An 18,220-nucleotide genomic window follows, 5' to 3' on the forward strand; every position below is an offset into this window, starting at 1 on the left:
GCTTTAGTTTTGCTCTTTTTCCCACCTGAGAACGATTAACATAGTCTCCACTGCATTTTACCTGAGCTTAATACAAGGCAGAATGCGAGGCTGAATTCGCTGCCAACTGGCCGCAGCCTAATGCACAATCTGCAGAACACAGCGACAAAACCCCAGGCACAGTTTCTGGTTTTCCAGAAAAAGTTTTCCTGGACCTTGGGTGCTTCCACACAGCGGATGTGCTCTAACTACAGGAAGGCCTGGGGGTGCAATTTATCCCTGTGCAGCAAAGAGCAGAACCAGAACCCAGACCATGCGTGTTATTCCACACCATAAAACTGGAGACATTAAGGAAGCAAAAAAACAGAAAAGTAAAACCACAACCCCAGCACATGCAGAGCATGAGTGGACGAGCTGCTGGTGTTAGTGCTGGAAGCCTTTCAGATTTTAGCTGCAAAGTAGAACTCTTCACAGCACGCTGAGCCTTGCCAAGAAGCTTATGACTTTCCTCACATTATCACACAGAAGGGTCTTTCCAATTTGGCACGGATACGCACAGAAAATAACAGAGGAAAGCCTCCATACGGAGGAGAAATCTCCACAATGAAAGGAAATGGAAGCACAGGCATCCCCCTCATTGACATTTTTCATCTGTAGCACTCTGCTGGCCCATCTCTTTGTTTGGAGACGTTTTGGACACTGACCAGTGGGAGTAGGAAACGCAGTTGCAGAACAAAAGACTTCTTAAGATTAGGCTGGAACTGAACATGGAGCAAAAAGGATATCCTCTCCAGCATGGATGTAACCACATGCAAATTCTGACTCTCATTCTATTTCCACAGGAGACAAAGGGAGTTTTGCTGCTCACCTCTGAAGCAACAAGAGCAGGGGGGTCTCAGCCCCAAGAGGGACGTCCCTCTCCCTGTACTCTCCCTTCACGTGCTGGGAATTCATCATATTCTTATTTCTTGGAAGTGCAGAACTGTTTACTGCTAAGAGCCTTGAGGTTAAAATTAATCTCCGGTGAAAACCTCACAACGGCGATAACAAAGCACTCCTTCTGACTTATGGTGCCCAAAAGTTGTGTTCCAACGTGCCCAGGAGGGATGCGATTACAGGGTTAGACATCCACCAGCCCAGTAATGAAAGTTATCCACTTTCTGCACTCCAACCAACTCACCACCTTCCGTTTATACTTCTTCAGCCCTTCTCCACACGGTAAACGACACCATCTGCCCACGCATATTTCAAGTGCCTAGCAATAAAACGTGCAGGTCGAGCACAAGCCCCAGAGGGCTGCTGCCTGCCTCTGCCTAGACATCTTTAAAAAAGCAAATCTGACCATTAATATTAATAAGGAACAGATGGAAACAGAGGTGGCTGTCGTGTTTACTCGGCTTGTTTTCAGGGATGAACATCTCATTAGTGCTGAATTGACTCATCAATCTCCATCTGCAGAATTGCTGGATTACTTACTGTTTACACTCTGCTTTTTCTTTGTCCCACTCTCTACTCAGTTTTTGTACAATATTTTTTGAAATATCGTCTTCGTTCAGTGACCACAAATCCTTATCTTCAAGAGGCTTTTTGTAACCAAGAATTGCAAAGCTGCAAATACAGAGAAAAACAGTCCAACTCAGTTTGGCTGGCAGCACCTGAAGAACTGCAACTAACTCTGGGAGTGGGCAGCTAACAGAAGTAAGAGGTGTATACACAGGAAAAAAAAAAAAGGAAAAACAACAGTGATAATTATGCCTGTATTTCCCTTTATTCCTTACCTTGATGTCTGCAGTTAAGGAAAGCACACTATGTAATTTTGATTACATGTATTTGACTGAAAATATCACTTTAGAAAAAAAGGGCAATAAAAAACAACATCCAGAAGCATTTGAATTAAACTGTGATGTTAAATGAAAACAGTGAAAATTCAGAGGTAAAAATAATCAAAATGAACTGCCAGGGACAAATGAAATGCAAAAGGGCAGCTCACAAAAACCAAAGGAAAACTAAATTTCTCTCTCCAAATACAAGAAAATTACAAATCCTCAACTCTAAGGGACATTTTGCCAAGAGATACAAACATCTCATTGCCATAAATCCCTACAGCAAAGCTGAACATTCAGATCTCTGAAAATTGAGAAGGATCTCGCTTTCACTAGAAATATTTGTACGAGGCTGTGCCAGGACAATGAAGTTACAGAGATACAGGAGTGAGGATCTCAAAACTCTCAACCACTCTGAAAAAACTGGGTCTCATCGTGACCTTCAGCATCGATTCACTTCTTAATCCCAGAGTGGAAAAAAACCCAGTCCCATATTTGACTGTTTAGTACACATCCCAGAGCACAGCAGTCTCAATAGTTGGTAGTAATCATTTGAATATACCACCCAATTTCCTCATGCAAAGGAAATGTGCTGGTAACAAAAGCATTCACCCACGAGCCCCAAAAGGAAACGATGCATCTCAGGGGTGTGAAAAGGTTCCAGTATTTTCTTCTTGTGCTACACAATTCTGCGTTGTTGTTTCAGGCGATGCTGCAGCACAGCCAGGCTGTGTGTGCAGTCATGGCAACTCTGCCACTGATCTGCAGGTGAGACTGGGCAGCACGACTCTCTAAAAGTGGTCTGCAAACGTTCATGTTCTGAAAGTGCTGACAGTGCTGTCATGAAAGAACACCCAACGTCAGCTACTTGAAGGGGAAAAGCCTCCACGTGGGTAACTCTGTACAACACATATCACAAATAGAGCTTATGGCTGTCAGCTGTCCAACGCACCGAAGAGAGAAGCTCACCTTGTAAACCACCAGAATGTCAGTCTTGAGAGAAAGCCTGAAGTTAACTCTGGAGAGGGATTCTGCAGTAAAGTTATGCAGGAAAAAGATTAAATCAAGACAACAGGAAATGAGTCTACATATTACAAGCACGTACCTAAGTTCTAATGAGACATAAATTGATCCCTATCGTTTCCCAAGTCGTGCAGATCTCCTTTCATCTCTACAGAGCTCTTAATATACTGCCTTTAAATCACACTTACATGAGCTGAAACATCATTTTACAGTTTCTGAAATGTTCATCCAAAAAAAAAAAAAGGACTCAACTTCTCTCTCGGCTCAGCTTGAGCATAAATCCAATTACAGAGACCATTTCATGAATTGGAGAAGAAATCTGGCCTGTGATGCCACCGATATCTCCTGTTATCCATGGTTCTTTTCATATCTATTCTCAATACATATAGAACTGGTTTATTGAGTCAATCCTTTGAGAGTTCGGTTAACTCCAAAGGAATGTTAAGCAAGTAGAAAACAATCTCCACAAAAAACGGTCCTGGAATAATTAATATTAAGCTTTAGTTTTCATAAATTACTTTTTGAAGCAGCAAGTAGGAGGGATGCTTTTCTCTGTACAGATTTTGGTCATTACTGATGGCACACATAATAGAAGAAGACTTCAAATCCCAATACAACTCTCCATACTCATTATTTCTTATGGGGGATCAGCAGCTACAGCTTGAATCTCATGACACTGCAAAGCTTTTTTCAGTTACAAATATTCTCAGTGGAATTCTCAAGACATGATATAATAAAATACACATAAAGCAAAATAAAAGTACTTACAGGGTCTGTATTGGTAGGGGAAAAGAATGGAGGCTTTTCTTTAAAACATGAAAGGATCAACTCAATGATTAGCAAAACAAAATGGATGTAAAACGTGGCAGACCTGAACCTCTCATTTACATGGTTCTGAAGGGAAAAAAACACAGCAATTACTTTACTTACTGTATTTCCCACCACAACATACATGCACACACCGACTGTTTCAGGATCTGTTAGCACTTCCTTTCTTCCCCCACAGCTGAATACTGCACAGCAGTTGCTAGCAGGAATTATCTTACAAAAGCATGCATGTACTCTGCGAAGCACCTTGGTAAATGCTTATCTCCACGTTGCTTTTCATTAAATTCTGTCAACTTCAAAGTGCTTATGCACCTTCACTGCATGCAGACATCCCCTGGAATCAGGGGCTACATGACATCCTTTTAAATTACCTCCAGGGGTTCTTGCAAGATCATGTCACATAGGAACTGTCAACCCAGATCAGAGAACATCCATTTACTTTTTACAAGCAGTCAATGTCAATGCTTTCAGAAGAAATGAGAAAACACTGCATTATAAAATATCAGTTCCATCTGCTGCAGACATTTCTTTTCCCACCCAATCTGCAGTTGACTTAAAACTTCTTGCTGGGAGGGTATATCCCCTAGCAGCTCTTTCATAACCTCATGTGCTTGTGAATGCTCTTCATTGTTCACTTAAAACCTTTGATCCTGAGGTGTAACAGAAAGAATATTTCATCCTCAGCAGTGGTAAGAACAGGAGGGATGCTGCCCACACACATTCTAGGACTCTGCCCTCATAATTTTAAGTTGATTAAGGAATCAACCATTGATAGTCCATTATTTGCTCTTAATCACCAGTACTACAATTTTAAAATTGATTTGAAGTGATGCACGAGAGGGTCTCACCAGGACTGCAAGCACCTCCTGAGGAAGCCCTGCACAGACTGTCCTGTAAGGTTTAATTCAGCCCCCACTGGAATATTTACAACAGTTGGACACAACAAGGTCCTTGGGAAAAGGATAATGCACTAGTGGTAATAAATAAACAAACAGTGTATTAAATTCACCAACAGAACCAGCAGTGATTTAGAACCACTTTCACTGAGGAGCAATCACCTTAATGCTTTCCAACTACTCCCTTTCATTCTCAGCCTCTGATGGCCTAATCACTGAAAGAGCCTTTGCCCCACTTAATGAAATTTGTTTCTTGGAAAAACGTAACAGCATTCTTAATGTGGGAGGTCCAGCTATGCTTGCAGGCAGGAATCAGAACAGCCCAGGTTTCTTTCCCCTGCTGTCTATTTACAGCCACAGTTGGAGTGAAAATGCTGTCCTTGCCGCACGGTGTGCTGGCAAAAAGGCCCGAGGAGTTGTACGAGATGGTCAAGCCGTCTGAACAAGGGAAGGAACGGGGGACTTAACAAGAAAAAGGGAAGAGAAGGGAAACAGAGAGTGAGAGCCTGCTCTTATGTATGTGTGTGCATATCTACACATGCACACGGTGTTGGTGCAGCCTCAGATGTCTAACAGGTTTCCAGTGCACCCTCAGGTTCAGAAAAATCCGTATTTGGCTTTGCATGAGAAACCCCAGATCCCCTCAGGTCAGACAAGTCTGAGTCGAGACAGTGGAACCAAATTCCTCTTTCTGGCGAAAGCCAGGTTCAGATCTGACTCCAAGCAAGGTGATTTGTTCCCTTGCCAGAGATGTTAATAGCATGTTCCCTGTTCTCCAAGTGCTAACAAGGATGGCACGTTACCTGTGCTGTTGTAGTCATGATCTTAGACCGGAAAGGCCCCACGGCACAGAGCACAGACAAAAACCAGAAGATAATGAGCACTCCAGAGGACTGAACTCCTCTCAGTCTTTCGTATTGAATCAGCAGTGTAGCTAACAGCTGTGAAAAGCAAGCACAGAAGACGTGAGCACAGCTCCATCCCACTGCTCCCCTTATTCACACTCGTGCTGGCAGCAGGACCGTGAAGGCAGCTCCTGTCACAGCTCCACAGAACTCGGTAACAAAACTCCCTCTGTCTGAGGGAGGCACGGAATAGCTTTGTGAAATGATTTGGTTCCACCATTTCCAGAGCCCCTGCTACAGAATCTGACTTTCAAACCGGGCTTTGTACCAAGGGCCATACTCAATGAAGCATTAACTACAAATATATTAAGCAAATTTAAGACCTGTTATTTCTCCTATCCAGATGGACAACCATAACTTGTCTAGAAAACAGCATTAAAAATATATTAATCTTACCAAGGGGATAAAAAACTTAATGGGCACATTTTACAGCGTAGTTTTTCACAGAACAGCCCCACGTCTGTTTGCTATCTTAGGCAAATTATCTTAGGAAAATTTGGTTTCCATTTAATGGAGGAACAACCAGCAAATAAGAGAGAGAGTCTGACAAAGCCCAACGCAACACTGAACAAGGCACAAGCCAAACTCAATCATATCTGCCTGCTTCATACCCACATTCTCTCCACACTTGGATCACAAGCCTGGAGAAATAGATAAGAGCAGGCAGAACAACTCTTCATTATAAACATTTCAATTTACATAGGCGAGTCTGCAGGAGAGACACATCTGTAACCTGTGGTCTTTTTGATTGGCAAAATCTGCATCAGTAACCTGAGTACTGATTCAGTTACGAGAGCAGAGGATAAGACAATACATGCAAAGGAACCTCCCTCCTCCCTCCTCCATGTAAGAGTTTTCCTATGAGCCACCATAAATAGAAACAGCTACAAACCACAGTGATGCCGACGACCAGTGGAGTCACAAAATAGACTGGTGGTGGTGTTCTGCTCTGCAGGAGCTCGTGGAAAGAGTAGAAGAGATCTGCCCAGCTCACACACCACAGCAGGACACCAAACAGCTGAAAGCAAACAGAAACACTATTTGGTGAACACATCTCCAGGGGGAATCAGGGCTACAAAACCATTATGATTCACAGATGCCCAGCAAGACAAAGCTGCGCACAGAGAACAACGCTGCTACAGCTGCATTTAGGCTAACGGAACTGTCTCACTGCACTCAGAGCGAGGCTCCAGCCTCAGCTGTTTTGCAAAGGATGCACAAGCACAGCTAAGAGAAAGATTAAAGCAGTCACCTTTTAGGTTCTTTCATTTTTTTTCTCCCCACACTATTCAGTTTTAATTGGAAACACAGGCGGCATCCTGATTAAAGGCAGACACGCTCAGAAGCAGATGCCTGGAATTTTTCTCTGGGATAACCCAGTTCTCTCACAGCCAATGGAAAGGACTTGTTTGCTTTCCTTACACCTTGTCATTTCTAAACCAGAGGCACCGTTGACATCAGCCACCTCTTAGGCACAAGATACCAATGAAAACACAAAGCTATGAAGTGGGCGTAGCGGCTTGAAAAAACACCTTCCTGTGCAGATTTTCATAACGAGATGAAGTTTTCACTGCAGCTACCTTAAGGTCTTTGCTTGGCAGCTTTGAGTGGTGAAGCAACACAGTGTCGGCCCACCACGGAGGTGAGTTCTCTTCTGCAGAATAATAAAGTCTTCATCCTACCCAGAAAGGTGTGCTTGTGGGGTTCCCTGGCAGGTGAGCTACCCTTTGGAATGGCCCCTCGGAAATTCGTACGTATGTTGTTGTTTCCTCCAAATGCGTTCTTCAGTCTCTCCATAAAGCAGAAAGAATTTTGTTTAAGCCCCACCTTCAGCCCTTGCTTTGGCACTGAATTGAATGCGAACTGGCAAACCCAAACCTGCAGTCACTTGCGGAGCACTGCAGAGATCTTACCGTCTTGAACCTGCTCAACATGGACAGCACAATGTACCCCCTTTTAGAGCGCTTCAGGTACAGAAGATAAAAGGGTAATGCAGTCCAGAGATAAATACTAGGGATCCATGCCAGGATGGTGTTCTGGAAACATGGTGTCAAGTCTGGATTGTCAGTGTGGATCGAAAGATTTGCATCCTGGAAAGAAAGAAGAAAAAAAAAGGAGACATTAATTAACAGATGGGCAGAAGCTCCACCAACTGGAACACCTGCTTGAAGCTTTCCAAAAACAGCTATTCTGACAACTTGGGGTTAATCTGTAATCATAAAAGCTCTAACCACTGTTATAAATACTGGGCAAAAGCTTAAGAGGAAAAAAAACAAACCACTACAAAAGACACAAAAACTTCTGCCCTCCTGTGTCTCAGAGCCAGAGCTCCATTCTGCAGCACACACACGTGCTGTTTAAGCCTTGCTTTGCTAAGGCCTGCTTACAGGTGATGGATACCACTGCATTTCTCCAGGATTCCCAGCCTGGACTGCAGCACCTGAACAAGGGCTTTCTCTCCAGCCAAAATCCTGGACTCAAAAACTGATCCAGCAAGAATATCCAGCACTGGAGCAAACAAACAGATTTAGATAACAAGTGCATGCCTAACCAGAAAGAAACCCTGCACTTCTAACTAACATTTCCTCCTTCTTCCTTATGTGCTTCCAATGACAATTACTTCCTTGTTCTGAACAAAGGCAAAAGGAATACACTGAACATGTCAGAGGAACATGGATTTCTGGAAGACATTGCTAGCAGTGCCCTCCACCTGTGACCAGGGCACACGACTCTCCTGCAACTTGTAGCAAAGGATTTGAATGCACCACATCCAAACACACGGCTATGCAAGTTCAAACTAAAATAGAAGTTTCAGTACAGCTAAGGGAGCTTGCTTTGAATCAAACCTATCAGAAATTCACAACGTGTGCTTTGCCATCCGACATGTCATCTTCAACCTGGTAGATAAATACTGATAAATACTTGCAGGAAATTACTTTCCTGTATCAGTAACAAGCAGATGATGAAACGAAGGTGTGCCTGAATGACAGATATCTCTGCACTAGGATCACCTGTACCGAATTTTGGGCAGGTATGAGCTCTCAGCAGACGTGTTTCAGTCAAGCCTCCCCAGCCCTTAGAAACGACGGAGTGAACACTCCAAATGTACATGCTGAAGAAGTATTTCCAGGCCTGCTTCTTTTGCCAACACAAACAAAAAGATCAAATGCTGACAGCAACAGCTAATTTTAGGAGAACCGAAGAGCCATAGTGTGCTCACAGCCCTTCATCTTGGCAGTGGCCGTTGAAAGGGCCATGCATCACTGCTTCGGCCCTCTTAAGACACTTAAGAGGAGCTCCTAAGCATAATGAAACGACAGCCTTGGCAGGACCCAGCACGGCTTGGCTGAACTGTAACAGCTTTGTCACTCAGCGCTTCAGCTTTGGCACAAACAAAAAGTGGATGGCAGAGAACTCTGGAAGCAGCGTAGACACAGAGCTGTTGGCTGTGCATCTGAGCTGTACCCTTAGTGCCCCAGACCAGCAGCTCTCCGGCCCAGAGTGGTTCCTTTCGAGGCACACGAGCATCCAGGGGAAGAAAAAATGCTTTCATTTCCTACCCAGCTTTGTCCAGACCTTGGGGAAACTTCAGCCTTGAATCAACACCAAACGGGCAGTTATACTGCAACTCAAATACAAGATCAAAACCAAACAGAGCTCCAGCCTCAGATTCAAACTATTTCTGTTCTCTTCCAATGAGGAGGTCTCTGGTGGCTACAGAGCAGATAATGTTTAAAAGCATCTTTTTAACAGGATGAGCTCACCAGCAGCTACCTGCCTGGGGCAGGGATGCCCTCTGCAAGGCTGCAGCTGAAAGGCTCCCAGTTCTAAATCTGGCACTTGTCCACTCTCGTTTATTTAACAAAATGCTCATTTCCTCTTTAAATTACACATGGTTTAGCGATGTCTTAAGCATGTTTGCAATCCCACTCTTTTTGCTTGCTGGAAAACATCCTGGGAAAAGGAAAGCTGAAGGATAGCAATAGCTGGGCACAGAATTAAATGAGGATTCTGTTTACAAGAACATTCATTGAAAAAAAAAAAAAAGCACTCTTAATTTAAACCTTTCCTATCGGACCAGAATGCTCAGAAATGGTTTTCTGTCTGACAACCACCGAGAAACTGCCCCAGATGTCCATTAACTCCAGGCTGAACACAAGCTGGCTATTGTATCTGAGACACAGACTGCACGGCTGCCAAGCCATTTTAAGGCTTTCATTAACTCTTACTTAAACTAGGCAAAGGACTTGAATTTTTGAGCATAAAAATACAACTGGCCAGGCAACAAAAATTCTCTCGTTAAAAATAAATAAATGAAAATTCAGATTTGAAAATTCAGCCGAACTATCCCCAAGAATGAAAGAGGAGCCAGTTCAAAATCACACGGAAGCACAGCTGGCCCCACGGCTGCTCCAGATCCCGCACGGTGCTCGGGCCGGGGAGGTCCCTGTGTGCAGGGCAGGGAGCTGCACGCTGCTGCTCTGCTTATGTTCTCCCGGGGGCTCTGGCAGGGGACGGTACCTAGAGCACTGGGTAGCACAATTCCATACAAATTACTTGCTGCCAAGCCCAGACTGCTGAGGACAAGGCTGCCACGTACGCTCCACACAGCAGGGGCTCTGCTGAGTTATTGTCTTTTCTTTAATCTGGGAGTTTGAAAGCTGCCTTTCTCACAAGCTGGAGCTGTTCTCATGGAGCTGCTATAAATCAGTGCTCCAGAAGCGTACACTCCAACGCTCAGGCAGCCGCTCCAAGCCGAAGCCACACACCGGGTCAGGACAAGACATGAAGTTTCAAGGCCATCTATCCTGACAAACCAGCACTGTGAAACGTTGCTAAATACCCTTCAACCAGCAATCTGGTTATGGGACTCCACCCTGGAGAACAAACACCAGCAGTGGGGGCCAAGGGGACCAGCTCTGTGACTCCTGCCACTCCAGCTCCTGCCCTCCCCTGCCTTTGCCTGTCCTGCTCTCTGCCCCAGTAAGCAGAACAGGTGAGATGTGACTGCAGCCAGCCCTGCCTGCAGGTAGGAACCCCCACTGCGGGCTGCTGCGCTGCAGGGTTCTCTTCAGGTTTGCTGCTGAAAGAGGTGCTCCCCAACTTCAGCATATTAGACATGTGATTCCTCAGCTCACGGCCCTGTGCTGTAAGATTAGAGGTCCTTGGTACAGCTTCCCAGCAGGTCAGGGATCTCCTGGGTTCAGAAACCTACCATCAGTAGAGCATTCTGCTGATCAGTTAAGAACAGCACTCACACAGCCCTTGCAGCAGCCCTCCATCGTACCCACAGCTCCAGCACAATCCCTGTGTAAGTGTGACCTCTGCGCAGTCGGGCTGACGTGCAGATGACCAGCTAAACCCTTAACCTCAATTTAAAGGATGGTATTCGACAGGGAAAGTTCTGAGCAACATTAAATCTGCTCTAATGCTTAGTATTTCCTATTACGCTTTCCCCTCTGGAAAAGAACACCACTCTTGAAAAGAGCATTCTTAAAACTGATAATGCCTACAAGGGAAAGAACAGGACAAAGCAATATATGTTGGGCTTCTTGCACATCACCCCTTACAGCCTTCAAAGAAAGAGAGGAACAAACCGCCTACAGCCAGGCTGAAGAACAGAAGCAGAGAGACTCCTGCCCATCCCTTTCCCAAACTCCAACAGTGATATTAAGACAAAGTAGTGGCTCTGCTCCTGGTTTTAAGTCCAAACCAGCTCCTATTGACCAGAGAAGTGTAAAATCAAAGTGCCTTACACAGGTTTGAGCCAGCACTCAGCTGCTGCCGCGGTGCTGCTGCCCACACAGCTCACAACAGAGAGCTTCCAGCCCTTGGGAAGGCTTCCACCTTCTGTACCCATGCAGTTATCTTCACCGAGTGGAAAAATTAACATATGTTTTTTCCAAGAATACTATATTGCAGGAAGAACTGCAGAAGTGATGGAAAACACAAATGCATTTTTTATCTGATGGGAATGTGAAGGCTGCTGTGCTGATGTCATTCGCACCACACACAAGGTTAACACGTGCCCTGCCACTGATTGTCTGCTGCTTATCACTGGTCGGAAGGTTATTTAAGATTAAAAAGGAGATTGGAAAGCTGACTGCAAAGATACGCAGGAAAATGGAAATGAGTAACTGAAACTCTTCCCTGCAGCAAATAAAGATGAAATGGTGCCTCTTGCAGAAGTGATCGACGGTGGGAACTCCAACGCAGAGAAGTCTCCCTGCCCTCCGTACCCAGCCATGAGTCCCACCTGCACAGCCTGGCAGAGGAATAACGATGGCCTCCTCCCCAGCACAAGGCCTGCTCCAAACACAGCAGCAGAATGAGCAGGGCTCACGCTCAGCCACAGCACAGGCTTGTCTCAGCCCTGCTGCCTCCCCTCCCACTTCCAGCTGTTACCCACCCCTCTCTTTGGTCCTTGCTGCTAAGATCCTCAGCGCTAACTCAGTCCTCGCTTGAGAGCACAAACGCAAGCAAGTTCCCTGCTCCACTTCTGCACAAGGCTGCCAGTTTCAAACGGTCTTTTCAGAGCAAGATCATCCATTTACGTCTCCAAAGGAACAGCTTCACCTTTATGCACAGAAAGAGTAACACACTTTGTTCATCTGAAGCAACTGCTGCACAGCTCAACTCCTTCATGTGCTACACAAACCTTTTTTCCTTTTGAAACAGGGCACAAGGTAAGGATGTTCTTCACTGCAACACTGGAGCAATTCTGCCTGGGGCTGAAAGCTGGTGAGTGTTAAACAGTACTGCAATAACCAGGAAGGGCTTTTTTTTGTTTACAAAACACTGCAATATCTATCCACGTTAGTGCAGCACCGCTGCAGGTACCATGGTGAGGAAATGCTGCTCAGACCTTCCAATTGGTTTCTCTTCCCTTCTCCTTTAAGGAGAGGTTGCCCATCAGTGCCGCGAGGCCAAAAAACCCAAAGAGAAAATAAAAGATGGGATCAGGTGAGAGCGGAGCAGGGAAATGCCCATCACAGGAACCAGAGGCGAGGCAGAGCCCTCCTGGAACGCTGCTCTTGCCCAACGAATGGCACGCACAGCTTCCATCCAACACCAGCTAAACAACGTGAGCATTAAGTTTAACACTTGATTTTCAACACTTATAAATCCCGTATTTCTGAAAGAACTGTGTTTATCCGTGATCTGTACAAACATCCTGTGAGCGAATCTGCCCAGCAAGTGCTGACAGGAAGAGGAGCACCGCTGGTAAAAAACTGCTGTGAGGCAGCAATGGCCCAATTGCAAAATGCTCCCAGGAAATGCACTGCAAATATCCCACAGAGGCAGGGCTGCACACTGCCATACAGAGCTTCCATCCGGGAAGCAAATTTTTGGAGGTCACCAACACGTAAGCAAGGGGAACCATCTCTGCACTGGGATGGGAGGAAAAAAAGGGGAAAAAATACAGATAAAATAGCATTGCTGCGTATGGATATTACTACCAGTACCAAATTTCCATTAGACAGCTTAACATTGGTTACTCTGTTTCTCCAGAAGACATCTTGCTTTTTCAGAGGAGACGAAATACAAAAATCTGAAGTTTCTAAATTCTTTTTGTTCTGCTCTCATTCCCCTTTCTGCAATAAAAACCAACATCCAGAACACGGAGAATTTTTTGCTTTGACTTCCCCATGTTTCCAAATGTACAAAAAGGGAAAAATAAAAAAGGAAGAAAACTACACTAGTAAGAGGAGGGGGGGATTTCAGGAGCCATCAGTCGCTGGGGGCAAAAGGAGAGGGGCTGAGCAAGAAATGACCACCAGGCACTGTTTAATCGCAAAGCATCAAATGTATTTCTGTGCTCTCAAGAAGCTCAGAAAAGAAAATGAACTGTTTCTGAAACTGAATGACTCTGCAATTGGAAACAACTCCTGTGAAATATTTTTTGTCCTCCCCTTCTGTCATTCCCCACCGCGCTCCGGTCCAAAGCCTTATGACACCAGCACGTGCTGTTACCACCAAGGACCCCGGCCTGTCTGTGCCATGGCTGCCCCGGGCACCCGGGGACGAGCTGCCAGCTCCAGGCACAGCACTGCCAGCCGTGCTGACACACAGATGTGTCCCCTGGCAGACTGCTGGCTGCCTGCCCGCTCTGCTGTAACGTGTGATGGGTAATGGCCCGTCAAACACACAGCCCTGCCGGGAGACAAACGGCCATTAGCTCACTGGAAAAATATCAACCATTTCATAGGTTACTCAAATGAGTGTTTTTTTTTTAATTACATTTTAAACAGTAAGAGCCTCTTCATTTTAATATATTACAAACACACGTAGAAAGGAAAGGGATCTTCAGTGGCATAGCAATTTGTACAGCAGGTGGGAGAGCCTCATCCTGAAACGCTTTATACTCTTAACTGCAGTGGTTAAAGCAGCTCCGCTTCAAGGATCTCCTCAGAAAGTCATGCTTTATCCCAGCTCTCAGTCCCACGCTCCCAAGCCCTGGACACCTCTGCCTGCACATCTGCTGTACATCACTGCAGCCGAGTCGCTCAGAACTGCCACCAGGGAAAGCTGAGGAACCTGCCTGACCTCGGGATCTGCTACAGGCACCAAGGCCCCCTGCGGGGTTCAAGTCACAGCCCAAGCACAAGGGGCCCTCACCAACCTCCAGCAGCCTCCCAGCCCCACAGCACCTGCTCCCTCTCAAGGCATCCTCCGCTCTTCCTGCCCCACGCTCCAAGAAACACAAGGGAAGGAAGGAGGAGCAGCGCCTGCTGTCCAAAAAGCCTTTGGGAAGCACTGCCCACAACACAGGCAGATTGCCTGACCTGCCACGTGCTGCTTTGAAGGAAATAGCAAATACTGATTTCCTATAAAAACATGAGCAATCACATTTACACACGGTACTGACATGAATGTCATTTTCACGAGCTTCATTAATTGACGCTGTCACTGAAGGATGCCATAAATTATTGACATTGGCAGCTTTCACTGGTGCTGCTTCACTCACAAGTTTCAAACCCAGACTTTGTCTTTCCCAGACAGATCTGAAGACAGCCTGTCCTTTACAGAGAAGGATAACAGCTCCTTGCTAATACTCCTGATCTAAGGACAAATATTTATACTGCTGTTAACACTGCGGAATTAGATGCCCAAATCCTTTACTAACAGCTTTGTTCTAAGTCAGTTCAAGAATCCTAACACCCTTTGAGGATTTAAGCTTGAGTAGTTAATTGCTTTTAAGTTCAGGATGTTACCAGCAGAGCCAGCCTCGGTAAGAGAATAACTTCACAGAGCTGAAGGGACCACTCAAGTTCCCTATTTGAACTCTCATGTAATACAAGACAGAACGCAGATAACTGATGTGATAGTTTGTGGTTTATGCAAGTGGGACTCCGTTATCTCAAAGTGGGTACAGTTACCAAAGATCACATGGAGATCTGTATCACCTTGAAGGATCTATAAATGTTGTGCGTTCATCACAGCACGGCAGGAGAAGCTGACAGATAAAGAAGAGCTGCTGTGGACCAGGCTGCCCTGCTGCCGAGTCCCCTCATCTGCTGCACCTCTCATTCTGCTGCTGCTGCAACCAGCCTCGCTGATACTGTAACAGAAGAACTGAAATGCCATGTTTTAATATTAATTCAGGGCCACACAACATAAGGTTTAGTGGTTTTTTCTCTTATTTTTTTAAATTAAGTTATACACGTGTTCCAAGCAGTACTTTTTTGGCATCTCCCTTGAATGAAGCATTTTTCTCCTCCCACACCTACCCTAAGTCATCTTGAAATAAAAAAAGAGGAAAAAAACCACATTTAAGCATGGCACACGAGGAAGCAAGGAGGGAAACCATGCAGAGAGGAGAAGTGCAGTGCTCTGAGCCAGAGGAGCTGCACGACCTGCAGCCCAAACCCACCAAAACGTGGGACTCGGACCAAAGGACTGTATGCAAACCCAGGGGTTGATGGGGTGCCTGTGCTCCCATATAGCAGGCTGTCCCACAGGCAAGTTGGAGGTGTTGTTTACTTTAGGAAATTGCTGCAATTTCCTGTAGAATTACTCAAGAGTCTGCGGATGAAGAACGAGACAGCACTTCTCGTGGGACAGCAAGGCACACGCACAGCTGGGAGGCTGGGAGCTGTGGGCAAAGCAGGGCCAAAAGGAACAAGCCCGGACCTCACTGTAAGCGACCAGAAGTCACGGCCTCTCACTTGAGGCACCGCATCACTTGTGCTCCCATTTCCTCTTTACACTGATAAAAATAAAGGACAGAAGTCGATGTTTCAGCCTGGGTGCAGACTGCAGTGTTAACGCAGCCCATCATCCCAGCACCCCTGAGCCCTGTGCAGCACTGAATGCCTTACCCTCACAACAGCCACAGAACCATTTCACACCCAGAGCCTCTGAGCCACGGGAAGGCAGTGAGCCTTTACGATGGAAAGCAATCCGGTTTTCTAAGCTCATGTTGCTTCCTGGGCCAAAAGATGCATTTCCAACAGAATTCTCCTTCAGAGAGCACTGCGTTCCCCTCTGAGAGGAACCGCTCACGTTGTACGTAAGCATGAAGGTGACAACTCTGCAGTGTCTGCTTCTACAGGACAGATCTGCGCCACGTTAACTGCCTCGGCATTCCAGCAGTGAGTATGTGCCACAGTAAAACAGGAGGCAGTTTGGACAACAGCAAATAACGCACCAGAGCACGGTGTGTGGGCACACGCTATCACACACACCTCTTCCCAACAGCATTTAGAATGGGAACATCGCCAGGAAATATTAACAATTAACTGTCAATGCTTAACTGAAGAATACAGAGCATTTCTAAGCGTGACGAGATTGCCCACACTGTCAATAAAGTTCTAGTTGTTCCTCTTTCATACGTAGAATAGCCTGGATCTGTGTTAGTGACTTGCTGACTGCATGTTCAACAGGTGAAGCAGTAGCTAGAAGGCACTTCTAATGTGACCTACAGTGTTTTCTGCAGTTTCTTATTTCCAAAATGGGTCGAACAGGAAATTATTTTGCCTCTGCGCAAGCACCAAAAGCCAATCTGACATTCCCAGAAAAACCCCCACCTTGCAGAAGGTCCTGGATCCTTAACGCTTCTGATAAGAAAAACATTCCGAGATCAATCAGTCATCTGTTAAAGGCTGATTGAGCTCAACCTAAACATGTCTGTGGGCTAACTCTGAGCTGTTTTGTTTTGATTCTGACCTCCCTTCAATAGAACACTATCACAGAGGGTTTAAACTTTAAAACAAATAAATGTTTGAATTGGAAGATCAAATTTCCTCTTGCTCTAAAGTTTCAAAATTGACATCAGTACATTACTGAGCTTCCAAAAATATCCAAAGTCAACCGGACAAAATATGGGGAAAGAGCCTAAATTCACCAGCCATGAAAAAGCAAACATTAATACTGGTTCACATTTTATCAAAGTCTTGATCTGCACCACAAGGCTGAACACCATCAGCATACACACACAGTAAGTGCCTTTGTCACCTTCTGCCCTCTTCAAGCAGATACAGCAAAGCCTAAATTTATGAGGTATTCTGCCCATTATTCATCATCAGCTTACCACGCTGTAATTGATGTCAAACACTGCACTGCGAGGCACCAGCAACAAGTCTGACCTCTGTCCTTGGGTACCCTTCCCTGCGGCCCAAAATCCAGGTTCATAGACTAAGATGATGATGAATCAAAAGGTAACCTGGCTAAAACATGCTTATATTGCAGGAGTAACCAGAATAAAGGTACGAAATCACACTGAGCTGAACAATCCCAGCAACCAGAATATTTTATCCAAAGAACACAACACATCCTGTTGAATCTCAAGCTACCGTTGGACTTGGATGCAGCAACGATGGGGAAGACGTAGCCAGAACAGTCCCACCCAGCCCTGAGATTACAAGACAAGCTGAACGCTGCCAAAACCCAGTGAGGTGTGACTGCGCTCCTACAGCGAGAGCTGAAGGGACAAATTCTGCAGTCAGGTGAGCAGTGCTCCCCAGAGGAAATCCCCTCAGGGCACATTACCTTTCTATCACTTCCTGCAAATGTAGCATCAAATGGCAACGTCGCAGAGGAGGTACTGCCCTGAGGACAGCATGAGACGGCTCAGCTCAGCACAGGGTACCACGTAACTGCTGCACGAAGAGCAGAATGACACCTACATACACCGCACACCTACAGGCAGCACAGCTGCAGGAACGCTTTGATGAGCACAGCAGGAGCTGGCTGAAGGCTCAGGACGCAGCAGCAGCGCCAGCACAGCCCCACGTGAAGGTAAGAGGAGCTCCTGCAGCAGCCAGCAGCAGCAAGCAGCAGTCTGCCTGCGCTCGTTCCTGCTCTGCGAGTGTGTACAATAGAAATGCGATGAAAATAAGACTTGTTTGAGCAAGCTTACCCGTTCCCACCGCGTGTACCAGTGTGTGAAGCGCTTGGAAAGCAAACCTGAGATGGAACAAAAACCAGTGGGCTTAGGGCAATTCAAAAATAACTTTGAGACAGATCTGGAGCGAGGATGAGTTCTGTGGAGGCAAAGCTCCGCAGCAGGACCCGCAGCCAGCTGTTGAGAGCTGCTCTGCGACAGCTTCCTCGCAGCGACCACACGCGTCCATCATCAGCCATCCTTCATTCATCAGACTTCACTCGAAAAGTCCGTGCGGGGAGAGCAGCCCGCAGAGAGGGGAGGGGCGGCGGAGCGGCAGCTCCTGTAGTGTTCCCGTAATGTTCCCGTAATGTTCCCATAGCGTTCCCGTAACGTTCCCGCTCGGACCGCGCACCGCCCCGCACACCGCTCTCACTCCAT

At 46.0% G+C, this 18,220-nt stretch overlaps 1 protein-coding gene across 1 annotated transcript in view; it reads right to left on the reverse strand.

Moving 5' to 3' along the window:
- Positions 1-18,220, reverse strand: part of ABCC3 (ATP binding cassette subfamily C member 3) — a 49,470-nt gene that overhangs the window by 25,239 nt on the left and 6,011 nt on the right. Inside the window, exons 2-8 of the mRNA XM_031556387.1 lie at positions 7,855-7,962; positions 7,368-7,651; positions 6,347-6,472; positions 5,353-5,490; positions 3,594-3,719; positions 2,772-2,833; positions 1,456-1,587 (exon numbers count right to left, since the gene is read on the reverse strand). Of these exons, the coding sequence (XP_031412247.1) occupies positions 1,456-1,587; positions 2,772-2,833; positions 3,594-3,719; positions 5,353-5,490; positions 6,347-6,472; positions 7,368-7,651; positions 7,855-7,962 (976 nt within the window). The remainder of the gene's footprint in view (positions 1-1,455; positions 1,588-2,771; positions 2,834-3,593; positions 3,720-5,352; positions 5,491-6,346; positions 6,473-7,367; positions 7,652-7,854; positions 7,963-18,220) is intronic.

The sequence above is a fragment of the Meleagris gallopavo genome, chromosome 20 (assembly GCF_000146605.3).
Source record: "Meleagris gallopavo isolate NT-WF06-2002-E0010 breed Aviagen turkey brand Nicholas breeding stock chromosome 20, Turkey_5.1, whole genome shotgun sequence".
Lineage (NCBI taxonomy): Eukaryota > Metazoa > Chordata > Aves > Galliformes > Phasianidae > Meleagris > Meleagris gallopavo.